Genomic DNA, 13,318 nt, shown 5'->3' with positions numbered 1-13,318 from the left:
GCCTCAGAAGACCTTCAGCATTTGCTGCTGTGTGCAAGTGAATATGACCAAAGTCCCTTTTTTTTTTTTTCTCTTTTTTTTACCTTTTTCCCTCCTCCTTTTTTTCAAGTGGGGTTCAGCAGTACAGAGCGGGAACAAGGAAAAGATCTGGATTTCCACAGAAGTGACCAGGGTTCTATGTACAGACCAACATCACAAAAGGGTCATTTCACACAGCTGAAACAGACAGAAGAGAAGCCAACAACCACAAAAGGTATTTACGCCCCTTCTGCAATGGTGACTGCCAGGTGGTGAAGTTTCTGACCAGCCTTTGTTGCTGCCCTTCCAGGAATCTCCAATGGTTTTTGTTGGATTTTCCTGCTGCTAAACATCTAGCTCCACCTTACTGGCTTTCCAAAAGAGCATGTATGACAAGATGGTCCTCAGGACCTGCTCGGTAGGGAAATAAATATAAAGCTACTCTATTTTTGGCAAAGCAGCAGCATCTTCTCCAACCCCTTTTGCCTGCAGACATCCAGAGAACAGAAGGACGAGCACAAAGCGTACGCACCGTTGTCTAGCACTGCTGGGATGCTGCCATGCCTGCTGCGGGCATGGAACAAGTTAGAAAACAGCCCTGTCTCTACTCTGGGGCCATCACAGGTGAGCCTTCTGTGACATGAAGGACAAAAAGTGTCTGCTCAGACTGCGCCGGAGAGCACATCATAGCCAGAAGGTGAGACAGCAAACCCAACCAGGGAAGAAGCAGGCAAGTGGCACATGAAGATGAGCAACGTGGGCTAAAGAAAGGCTGAATTGAGGTTTAGGATGTGAGATGGATGTGGGAGAGACAACTGTCCTGCGCTTGCTGAAGGGAAGACCAGAGGCTCCCTTCATGTGAGTGCCAAGGATCAAAGCCCCACCAGCACAAGTGAGAGGCAGAGGGATGGCGTGGCCAGGGATTTGTTCTGAAAGGAGCCACAAAAGAACACAGGGAGACAGAGTAGGTGGCAATGGGGGTGGGAGCTGAAAGCATCAGCTAAAGTGGAAGCAGGGTTACTTCACCTTTTCAATGTGCTCTGTTCAAGAGACCCCTTGGTAACAGAGAAAGATGATGATGGCCAGGGCACATGGAAAGAGCACATGCATAGCGTTGGTCAACCTGGAATCTGGCCAGGACACACCAACTCTCCATGGGGCTGGAATGCAAGGCCCACAGACTGCAGGACTCATTGTGTAAATAGTGGTATCTGGACCAAATGAGTGTTTGAAAGGTGAAAATGAAATGGGCTCCCTCCTGGGTCTGAGAGCAGCACAGACATCTCCAGGGAAAGGCCACCAGAACAAGCAATTGCTGCTTGAGATTAGGCTCAGCAGTTGCCACAGGCTTGTTACTTCAGAGACAAGGCAAGCGGGACAAATGGTGCTGGGTCGCAGTGATTCAGGAGCTGCAGTGTTTTCCACAGGGTAATCTGCTCCGTGGTGAATCTTCCAAGATGAAAGGTACTTCCTCCTGCAGCTCAGAACCAACGCCCCAAGCATTTGCTTCTTCTGAAAACATAGGAGCCCTTACCATGTCCTGGAACATCATGAGATCTTAATGCAAAAGACAGCCTGCGTCCCTAGTGCTACGGGAACAAATGGGAGTAGGTTCTTTCACACGAGACATATGGAAAAAGAAGCTCTCAAGAGTTTTAGCAACTTTAGATACAAAGCAAACACAGCAGAAGACTGAAAAACCCCCACAGAGCAAGAGGGCATCCCGTGTCATGTGGGACTGTTCCCACTGACCAGTAACAAAGGAGACTGCTGTCACCAGGGCAACATCAGTCCTAAGGAAGGACTTGGCACCTAATGGTGCCTCTTTCAGGAGCGGCAGCTTGTCCTTAGGGCACTTACAGGACTGGTTCTCCTTGAAATTCATAAGCAGAGCTAATCTCTGTAGCAACACCACGATGCCCATTGTGCACTGGTTGCACAGCCCGGGGTGTGGGTGAGCACGGAGGGAGCCCAGGCAGCCCTTCGCAATGTAACTGGAGCAACTGGAACAAATCTTGCACGCAATGGTACTGCTTCCCAGGGCGACGAGGAGCAGTTAAAATGAACACGCATCTTAAAATGCCATCTCTGAAGGGCCAGACACCCTGATGACATCCCCGCGCTCAGCACTGGGAGAGGCTGCCTGTGCTCACACCTGAGCCCCCGCTGCCCACCGCACAGGAGGCAGAGCTGCCCTGCGGCACACGGCGTTGACGAAACCCCTTCATCCCAGGCTGGTTCTGTGTTATTTGCAGTGTTTGACACTCTCTGAAGACACAATACAATGTCTTGTGATGTCTATATTCTCAACCATTAAATAACTTAAAAATCATCACTGCCTCTGGAAATTGTCTTCTAGCTTACGCAAAAATGGCACCTATTTCAACCAGAGTCTGAATTTCACAGCAGTGTTCAAACAGCGAAGGTTGGATGACTCCTGTTGGGGAGAGCAGCTCAGCAGCATGCCATGCCTGTACATGGGGCGGCGTACGGCAGGGACGTTCCTGAGCAGGCTGCCCCTTCCTAAGAGAGGTGCAGAGTGGTTCGTCAGGTTTTGTATTTTTAGCAGGTTCAGAAAAACCTGCCCAAGTTATTTTTGAAGCCTGTGGTATGTTTGCTCACAAAAGCGTCCCTGCAAACCGTCAGTATTAAGTCAGCTTAAACCCAACCCATTCCCTGGAGACCAGGCAGAAAAGCATCCCTTGGCTTCTGTTGGACCAAGAAACACAAATAGGGGGTAACTGCTTCAGAGACACCCCCACCCCATTCTGACGCCAAGAGGGGATATCGCGAATATTTGATTTTTTTCTGTAAGTCCTGCCACAGGGAGTTAGCTGGGCTGCAGGAAGCAAGTGAGGTTACAGTTTATCCTGTTCCTCCCACACTTTGCATAACTCACCCAGAAACCCAAAGCGGACAAACATCTAAAGACTGTCCTCCGGGCCTTTTGTTTGTTTGTAAGGCAATCTGACAATTTCTTGGCCTGTAATCGTTTCAGAGCAGGAATGCATCCTTTTGTGTCTGGAGGAAGCCGACTGTGGGCACAGATCTTCCCCAAGATCTCCGGGCACAGCTCTAGCGTGCTTTGAAATGTTTTGAACTGGGTTGCATGTTACTGAAGCAGTCACTGGCTCTTCAACCCTTCTGCCCCTGCCTCCATCCTCTACTGGGCCTGAAAAGAGGGACAGAAGGACAGAAGCACCCACAAAAGACATTAAATGGGGAAGTGCCACCATGGATGGCGGGGAGGTGTCAGTCCAGCCTTGTTTGTCAGCCTGCCAGGGAGAAGATGAAGGCTGTGGCCTTCTGAGGTGGACTTGCCATAGGACAGCTGCACCTGAGCTTTGTCCCTTCACCCTTGGGATAAAGGACAAGTCATAAATACACTGCCAGGCCCGAAAGAGAGCGCAGCAGGAGACAAGGGAACAGGCCCGAGTTATGGTTTTCTTTATAAAACACAAGCAATGGCCTTTATCACATGAGCCAAGGAGTTGTGCAAGTCTCACAATAACCCAGCTCTGATTCCTCTCCCGTTGCTGGCTGTGAGGCCCCGGCTGTGCTGGGCTTGGCCTGAGGCAGCGCAGGGACGTGTCCCGGCCAGCGCAGCCCGGCTGTCCCTCTGCAGGCCGGGCAAGGGGGGCAGCTGCCGGCTGAACGCCACGTCAGGCCGGGCGCTTCCTCTCCCGGAGCAGGGAAACGTGCAGCTCAGTGCTCAGACACCTCCCCGAGCTGCTCTTTTTCCACATAAAACCTTGACACGGTACCTCAGGTAAAAGTGAGGGATGACGTGTAAAACCAGCTCCTAAATAGCCTGACATGTCAAGTGTGTAGCACAGGTAGCTCCGGGTGAGAAAGTTTAACTTTTATGACAAGCCTTAACCAAAAATCCTGGCAGTTAATTTTTGAGTAATGCAAGGGGCAGCTTTTTATTCCTGCTTCTGAACCAAAGGAGCCGTCCTTTGGGGAGACTCGTGCAGACGAGGCTGAGTGGCGGCTCAGAGCCCAGCGCAGCCTCTGCGCCTGGTTTGTCTGCTCCCCTCGCCTTCCACACACCGAACTGCAGATGCTACTCCTGCCACGACTCCATTTCACTGGCAACTTCACAACTGGTCCGAGGAAATAATCCTCATGATGACTCAAACACAAATACAATCATAGAGTGATTCCCATTTCAGTTTTTCCACAAGTGGTAGTCCAACAATGTGATATTTCATACCGAACTCATGCAGCTGCAATGACACCGCACCTACACATTGCCTCAGTTTACAGTCAACGTTGAAGGCACCCACCCCCACCCCAAGGAGACAATAAAGACCAAATGCTTCTTGGTCTTCAGAGGTATCACAGGTGACACCCAACAGTACCTTCCAACTGACTAGACAGTCAGACTGTTCGTAACACATTAACCTGCCCCCAAAAGTAAAGATCAAAATATCAAACCTTACCCCAATTCTGTTTTTGACCACGGAAAAATGTCTTTTTTTTCAGTGACATCTACAACAACAGATGTCTTTTCTACACAGGGGAATTTGGGTAACTTTATTCTCAAGCTGCAGGTGTTTTGTAGCCAACATGCCCAAATACTAACTTTATAACTGAAGTTGAACAAGACATTTGATGTAATCTGCTATTTCTGTAACAAAATACCATGTGTGCATCTGTTTGAAAGGTTTATTTCTATCTTCATAAATACATGATTTTCTAAACACTGTGCAAGGCACCAAAAAATAAAGTAAAATCTTTTCTTTTAGAGTATTTTAATCTCTTTTGACTCAATGAAGTAAATAAGAATCTGAAACCACCTATTTGCCAATTACAAGCCAGCAGTTAAGGCAGGTACCATCGATACAGTGCATGAATTTTCTATTGCGGTTATTTAAACAAGCAGCGTTTTACTATAGAAGTGCATATACAAACTGAATTCCGAACACCAGCAACCCAAGATAGGCACCTAGTTATGAAATTTCCTTGTATGTGTAGTAGAATGCCAAAAATACTGCCATAAAGTGCAAAGACTATGGACAATAACACTTTCTTCTGAGCATGTTGATACCAGTAACATAATACAAGGGCTAAACATTTATAAATGTGGTTTCCATTACAAAAACATGTTCCACATAAAAGCTTCATAATACAATCCAGAAACAGAATTTGTGCGTGTACATATTTAAAAAGTGGAAACTGTACTGGCATACTTAGGTACCGGGGGTATATCTGCTGACCTCTACAGACACGTGCGAAGTTTATAGCCCATTTACACGTACAGTCAAAATCATCCTGCTCTGAGCACCGTGATATCCACTGAGCTTTTCCATTTGAGTGATGATGTGCGACATCCACCCTGGTAATCTGCAACCGAGCGTTGCCTGTAAGATGATCTGGTTCACAGATCTCACCCAGCCCTCCCCAATAAACGGAACCTAAAATTAGTGTCTTCCCAACACAAGCACATGTCAGATGTGGACAAATACATTCATGGTCCCAAACTTAAAACAACTGGTAAGAATTTCACAGTGATCTGGTTAAGGAAGCACAAAGACAAATGATTACATTTAAGATGAAAATTGCCTTAAAACTCAAATGAAGCTAAACTGTTACATGATGAGAAGCTAAAGGAAAAAAGTATTAACCAATTAGAAAAGTGGCTCTTCCCCAACTAATAACAAAAAAACCCTACAGCAATAAACTTAGGGTCCTACTGCTGCAGCAGCCTTTGAGGTAGGTGGCGATGGCTTAAAGCGAGGTAGGTAAAGTCCAAACTTGTTTTCAATCCCTGCAAAAGTAGCAACTGCCAATTTATAACCACCAACATGGTCAGGGTTAGGAGCAGGGAGTGTGATCCTCGACTTAGGAACTGGCTCTGATCCAGCTGGTTTTCTGCAAAATAATAAAAATATTAAATTAATTTCCATAGTATTCACAAAAATCTCACCCATAAAGTAAGCTGAATAAGACATCTGAGCCTACCTCCCAGTAAGGAGCTAAATTAAATGTAATGAGAAATACCCTGTTTTAGAACTGTCCAGAACAGTTAGCAGCCTTCATGTGGATTGAGCATGGTCAAATCCATGTAAAATTTGTAGTTTGTTAATGAAAACTGCAGTGTGGGGGAGCAGGGGTTTGTAAGTCTCTGCTACAGTGCACAGCCAATCCAGGAACCTGGACCAGTTTAAATAATTTTTGTGGTGGCTTTCAAACTACTGTCCCCAAGGCTTCACGAATGGTCTGCAGCTGCTCCTGGGAACGCGCTGAACATCCCTCTGTGTTGTCAACAAAGACAGGAGGCAGAGTTGGAGCTCCAACAAATAACTTTTGGACTAGGTGACACCTATAGAGTTTTTTTGATGTCAAATGCCCTGCATAAACAGGGGTGCAGCCCCTTCTCCAAACTAATGAGCGTATCCTGACTTGGACACATTCCCCTACAGTTATGTCTCCAGTCCATTATTCATCCTCTCACTGTCTCTGTTTACACTAACAAAGGTCCCCAGATTGAAATGGTGATAGAAAATGTGGCAATGTCTCGCTGTGAAACAGGTACTGCAATACTATCCCAAACTCCACCAGTGTTGTGAGGCTTAAATCATATTTACAAAGCCTTTCCAGTGTGTCCTCTGTAACAGCAAGGCAAACTGAGGAGCACCCAGACCCACACAGAACCAAGTGTGGCTTCATGGTGCCAGGTAGATTCAGACACCACACACTTACATTCCCCCGAAGTCCACGTAAAACCATCTCTGCAGTAGCTCATAGGTCACCAGAGTTACACCAAACTGAGGAGAAGATCGAAATACACGAGCTTGAAAGAAAAGAAAAAGTCCCTCAGTGACAAAAAACACCATTAGAAAGCATTTAGTAATCAAAGCTGTTTTACACACCTCCTGCTCCTTTCCACAGAGCCTTCGGACCTTCTTCTCGAAGGATCTTCGCAAAGCAGTCCACAACACCGCTGTAGGTGGTCTGGCCTGCCCGGGCTGCCACCTGTAGCCTTGTTTTGATGACATCCGCAGGGGTGACCAGAGAGGCCGCAGGCATACCTGCACACAACACAAACATCAGCAGGCGGGCACCACCGACTTGCCGCATATGCTACACACCTCGTGTACACGGGGGTAACTGTGCCTTTCATCCTGCCGCCAGGAGAATCCAGCCACGTGGGATTCAAGCAGAGGCCAGGAAGGAGAAGAAGCGACAAGAAGCAGCCCTTGTGGACGTGGCTGCACCCTGAGCAAACTTCTTTTGGAGAAGCAGGGAGGCGCGGGCTGGATTTTCAGTGCTAACCTGAAACTTGCACAGTTAATAAGCACAATGTTATAGGAGGTGAGGTCGATCTTTTCTTTTTCTTTTCATGCCTCTCTGTGGTTCCTGGCATTCTGGTTGCACACTGTGCTAGAACAGCCTGGACATGGACACGCGCACCTCCCCACCATGCAGCAATGTCACCAAGAACCAGATAATGCCGTGCATGCTCAGCAAGGCAGGAGAGCTAAGGTTCAAAGAAAGGGTCATTCTTCTGCTTCGGAATGGCAGACTGCTCAGCTGCAAAGCCACAGCTGACATCCTCAGCAGAACACTTGGAGAAAGATTTAAATTTACTCTGGCAGATAATCAACTGAAAGCAAAAACTACCAACTTACAAAATGGGTGGTATTTCTAAAATCATTCCTATCCAAACCAGGGCTGCCCACGTTTAGAATAAAAGAAAAAAAAAGACAAAAAAAAAAAGCACTGAGACTGTACCCAGAAGACACTGTCTCTTATGGTTTTATTACTTTTCCATTCTGCATCTGTTCCAAACCAACTTGGTCAGATGTAGATGCATAAATCTCCTCTGCTTTTTTTTTTTTTAGGCTTAATAATTCTGTAGCAACTTTCATCCAAACCAGCATGGTCTGGCTTCAAGCACCAGAACACCCTTCTTGCAGACTGCTCTGAGAGATGTACGCGTGTGCCTATCACCAAAATAAAAAGTCTCCCCTCCTCTCCTGGAGCCCTCAAAATAACGGACACACTGAACTTGCACCGTGGTCAGTCTGGCAGGCGAGTGCTAAAACCTGGTCACGGTTTCTGAACTCCAGAGATGTGGAAATTCCTCTTTGCATAGCCTTACCCACACCAGGGTATTGGTGGAATCTTCCATTTAAAGCTGGACTTTTGTCCTTCAAAAGCCAACCAGTGTTTTCAAGAAAAACCAAAGGACATACTTAGAAATAATTCTGCTTACTGCACATTGACTTCCATCTCCTTATTCCACATTCCTTATTACTGAGGATATTGTGCAGTTCAAGATGGTTTTAATCCTGTTTTTAGGAGCTATGTGTACAGGACAAAAGATTTTACAGACAAATAAAAAATTACAGGTAGCTGCTGTGAGGAGCTTACAATTGAAATGAGACGAAGGGCACAGCAGGAGCTGACAGTAAAACAAGGGGGCTGAGGGGCAGAGAAGGAAGTTCATGGAAGCAATAAGCAGATGGAGCAAATTAAGGAGAGATCCTGTAGCTGATACTAGAATCATCTCAGAAAATGCCACGGCACAACAGGTTGAGACATCTGGTGAACAGTGAAAACCAGAAGCAGATCAGGCTACATGACACGCATGTTGCATGTGTCCCTAACAATGGAAAGGAAGAAAATATACCCAGCACAAGCAACGTCTGCTGGCATATGACGCAGGTGCATCCAGGCATGGCCAATGGGAACATCCCAGCACCACAGGGCTGGGAAAGGTGGAGTTCCCCACACCCAGACGGAGCTCACGCCTGAGTCCCAAGTCCGATCACCAGGGGAGATCCCAGCCAGAGCAGAGACATCGGCCCAGAGATCAAGCCGGTGTTTCGGAGGTGGTGGGTTTTTTGTTCTGGCTTCTCCTTGACTTCTTGTGGCAAAACAGCTGACCCGTACACCCTCACCATGCTTTACTTGTACCAAATAAAATAAATTCCTTGTTTTTGTAAACAGTAGGATGAGTGCTGTATCTTTAACACTGTAATTTGCTCATGAGAGTTAACCTAGGATGGGATTCACAGGAAGCACTGGATAAAATTCACATTATAGCTGGTTTGGTAAGCCATATCAGCAACAATAAAGACTGCTTCTGTGCCTGGACTTCAAAGAGACGGTTATCTTAGTCTGCAATCACCTGACAATGGCTAGAAAGAGAAAAATAGGAAAATCTAAGAAATGACTTGGCTTAAAAATGCCAGCTTATGTTTCAAGTCTGTAAATATGATCTAAAGTTCAAAAATTGTTTTGTTCCATTAAAATGGGTGAGAAATAGGCTGGCTGTAAGCTCCTGTTGGGGGGCTTGGAGGCTGGCTCTGGTTGGAGGTGGGGGTGGGGATGGGACAAGGTGGGTTTTAAGCACCAGATGCTTTTCCTAGTGCCAGGTCAATTCCTTTGGACTACGAGCTACTGAATACAGAGCTATATGCTTCAACAAGACAAACTAACTGGTCTTAGCTATAGGCTAGGCCCAGATACCTACTATAATAGGTCCCTGCTCCTCAACAGACACAGCCCCATGCATAATCCCGATGAAGAACAGTTTCCCCAGGGAGAAAAAAAGCTTGAAATCAAATGAGAAAACCTCGCACTAAACAACCTATCTGTGCTGGATTCATGCCACTCCACCATTTTTGTCGGCCCGCAGGCTGCAGCAGCCAGTCAGGGGCTGTACTGAAATAAGAGCTCGGCTGCAGGACAGAGAGATCCAGCAGCCCACAATGAACATGATGGCCACCCCTGCTGATGGGAGCCCTCCTGCTTGCTACGCACTCCCCCAAAGGCCCTGTCGCACCAATTTTCCTGCCCATTTGTTTCCTGAAAGGAAAACCGTGGACACATCAGGAGTAGGACTCTCCAGCTGCCCTCTCCAGGAGGCAGCTACCAAAAGGTGGTTGGTCTCCCTAGGGTGCAGTAGGTGGGCGCTGTGCCAGGGACCAGCTGCATGGCAGACACACAGGCCAGCTCAGGCTGCAAAGCCTGGCTCTGCCTTCTCCCTTAAGCTCTGGCACACTCAAGTTAAACACGTCTGTGACAAGTTCAGTGTGATTTAGCTCTCCAGTCTGCTACGTAGCAGATTTTTAGTGCTCAAGATCACACTCAGCACCTCTGTTATATCTGGTACACCAGGAATCAGCAACCTGTGGCACAGCAGAAATGTTTTCAAGCTTTTCTGTTTTGTTTAATATAAAAAAAGATAATGGTAAAATCTTCATGAAACCAAGTCACTGGATGGGATACTGTAAGTAGCAAGTCATTGTCACCATTTTGTCACATATTGCTTCATTGTTATTTGGAGAACCATACTGCTAGCATGCCTTTTGGACTCCATTTACCAAAATTCCAGATTCCTTTAATCATAAAGAATTTCATGAATGCCATGATTTTATTTATAAACCATTTCAACAAAACTTTACCAGTCAGTCAGACACAGCCAAAATCAGCCAAGTAAATCCACAAAGAATAATTATATATGATAACAAAGCATCAAAACTCAAAACTTTTCCTTCCTTTTGTCTCCTGAACATTACAATTATACCAGGAACTCACAATATCTTTATTTTTAACATCAACTCACTCTAGAGCATGGTAGCTTTCTGTTATTTGGGCATAAGGTCGCAAAAACCAGCATTTTCAAAGTTCTCACTGTCGTAACTATTGTGCTGTAGATGCAACATAGTGCCACGCAAAAAGAAATTTGGGCACTTACCAGCTATTGATCCAGCCAAGAGCAGATTTCCAGGGCTAACCCTCCCATCTTCATTTGCAAGTGATGCTTTCAAATGAGCATAACAGGGGAAGTAAATGGCAGAGAAGGGGATGTCACGCAAAAAACACGCCTTAGCACCCTGTGTTGAAAAAAAGAACAAGTTTTGAGAATGAGCAAATTTAACATGATGAACTATGATCATCAGAGAATAGAGCAACATTGTATTATTTTGTTTTGTTGCAAAGGCCTTATAGAAAAAGCAATTTCCTCTCAGAATTTTGAGAGACCCATGCATTTCACCATGCTGAGGAGTGTATTTACCTTGTCTACTTGTTCTCCCTCACTCCACTCCCTAATACTGTAGTTATTTGCTGGTAATAGAGAAAACGTCTTGTGTTGGAATAAACTCTAATAACAACTTTGAAGAATTTTAAACAGTTGACATTGTCACCATGCACCTGTAGTGGGAGTTCAGGATGTGTCTGGAGAAGACTGAGCCACAGGACAAGTCTGTCCCCTCTCATTCCCACCTACAACAAATACTTCAGCAAAAATAGTGCCCAGTCCACATATCTGTGCAGACACTGCAGTCGATAATGCAACACATACTGAGGGAAAGAGTGAAAGAAAGAGAGTGGGGCTGTAACACTAACTCTTTCACAGAACAGTAACATGATGCTTTACTTGTGATTTTTAAAGTACAAGATATCTGTGATACAGTTTATTTCAAATAAGTTTCAAGTCTTACTGTTTAATTCGTCTTGCTAGCAATTTGTGTAAGCAAGTGGCACAAACAGCCAATGAAGTTATGAGGAATGCAGCTGGTTTCACATCTAAGAGAGTGGTAAACAGGCAAGGAAAGTTTTGGGGTAGCAGCAAGCAAACAACGGTTTTCCAAGCAGGAGGGAAAGAAAAAAAAGCCACCAGGGGAGGTCAACCAAAATAAAATATCAAATAATATCCACGTTCCACCAGCAAAAGGGACTCACAGTCTGCCTTTCCAATAGTGAACACACCAGGACTGAGACCAGCAGGAAGGCACAAACAGGAGGAGGCTTCGAAAAACGGACAAAATCTTTCAAGCTTGAGAAAGAAATTGTTTGTGGATGAGCCGAAGCTTCTCCTCTTGAAGCAAGGGTGGAGTCATGGTGAAACTGCTTGAGGTTCATCCAAGGAGCCCTCCCGGGGTGCCCTTGTTAATGTACTTCTCTTGTGTGCAGGTCTACCAGGGCACAGCTCAGTGCCAGACATTTCACAGGGGACATGCTAATATCCACAGAATTTAATTAAATCTAATGATACGCCTAGACACATCTGTAAGCTTAGCTTGTACTCTAACAGCAGTTAAAATATAGTGCTTGTGCAAGCTGGATGCTGGTTATCAAGTAAAGACGTAAAATCTGCAAGGTGTCAGAAAAACTGAGAAGCTGCCTTTCAGCAAGGCCGGGCAGGGGTGGGCGAGCAGGATGCGTGATGGGAAAACAAGGTCCTGCGAGCCAGCTCGCAGGAGATGCTAATAGTGCAGCCTGCAGTCAGAGAATGACCCTGAGAAAATAAAGATTTGGCTAGAAACAGCCATTAGATCTTCTAGTCAGACCTTCTGCATGTGACAGGCTCGGTTACTGAGCACAGTGAGCACAAGACACTCTGCCCAAGCCCCGCTGCTCTCCACCACGCTGTCTCAGCTTATTTTTGACATTTTCAGACTGAGAACTGACCGCTTCCCCCGAGAGTCTGTGCAGAGGTTAATGACTCCTGCTGCTAAGACCCTTTGCCTTGCTGCTCAGCTGGATTTGCCTGATTTATGCTGCCAGTCGCTGGTTCTCATTACACCTTTCTAGGGACATGAAGGAAAATGCCACAAAGGCACTGGAAGCGCTGCCGTTACAGCCGCTCCACTGTTCACCTGCGCTGAATGGGGTCGTCAGCCAGGGAAGAACGCGATGCTGGGCTGGCTTCTCCTCAAAATTACCTGCAAAACCTATAGACTTCACCTTGAGGGCACAGAGAAGACGAATGTTTTGTATTCACCAGAGACACAAGAATTCTGGCCTTTCGTGCACAACAGAAGCCCATTTTACAGTTTATCTTTAATCTCCACATAAAAAGGAAATACTAGGGCTTTACCAAGTTCAGTATGAAAAAAGCAACTTTTTAATGATCAAAAGTCTGCACTGTATCTACCTCAGAAAAATTATGTAACTCACTAACACAACATTCACAGACCAACATGGTTTCTTCAAAGATTTATTTTTAGAGCATGCTTTTCCTCAGAGCAAATCTCCTCTCTGCCTTTGCCCTCAGGGCATATTACTTTTATTTTCTTTGCAATGTTGTCATTAAACACTGCACACATTTTTTCCTTCGCATTTTTTTCATACTCTGAAATATCTTGACATAGTTAAAATAACTTGGGGAAATCAATAAACTCCAAATGCGAGCAACTCTTAACTCAACCTGAACTGCTAATATTCCTCCCCCTTCATTAAAAGGCTGTTTTTCACGGGGTAGAAATAGTATATTGTTAATATCCATAATAATCTGTGTTCGGGTATGCAGAGAGGGAGGGATGTCCATCAACTTAGT

General features: G+C 45.7%; 1 protein-coding gene across 2 annotated transcripts in view; it reads right to left on the bottom strand.

The window, feature by feature from the left end:
* Positions 1 to 5,662: 5,662 nt before the first annotated feature.
* Positions 5,663 to 13,318, bottom strand: part of SLC25A13 (solute carrier family 25 member 13) — a 99,737-nt gene continuing 92,081 nt past the window's right edge. For both annotated transcript variants that reach the window (XM_080339694.1, XM_080339695.1), the window contains 4 exons: positions 10,733 to 10,871; positions 6,897 to 7,055; positions 6,727 to 6,817; positions 5,663 to 5,895 (listed from right to left, as the gene is read on the bottom strand). In XM_080339694.1, the coding sequence (XP_080195820.1) occupies positions 5,706 to 5,895; positions 6,727 to 6,817; positions 6,897 to 7,055; positions 10,733 to 10,871 (579 nt within the window). In that variant the 3' untranslated portion in view covers positions 5,663 to 5,705. The remainder of the gene's footprint in view (positions 5,896 to 6,726; positions 6,818 to 6,896; positions 7,056 to 10,732; positions 10,872 to 13,318) is intronic.

This window comes from Nesoenas mayeri (assembly GCF_963082525.1).
Source record: "Nesoenas mayeri genome assembly, chromosome: 2".
NCBI classification, from domain to species: domain Eukaryota; kingdom Metazoa; phylum Chordata; class Aves; order Columbiformes; family Columbidae; genus Nesoenas; species Nesoenas mayeri.
Note: the sequence above shows the minus strand (reverse complement) of the source record. Positions and strands in the feature narration are given on the sequence as shown.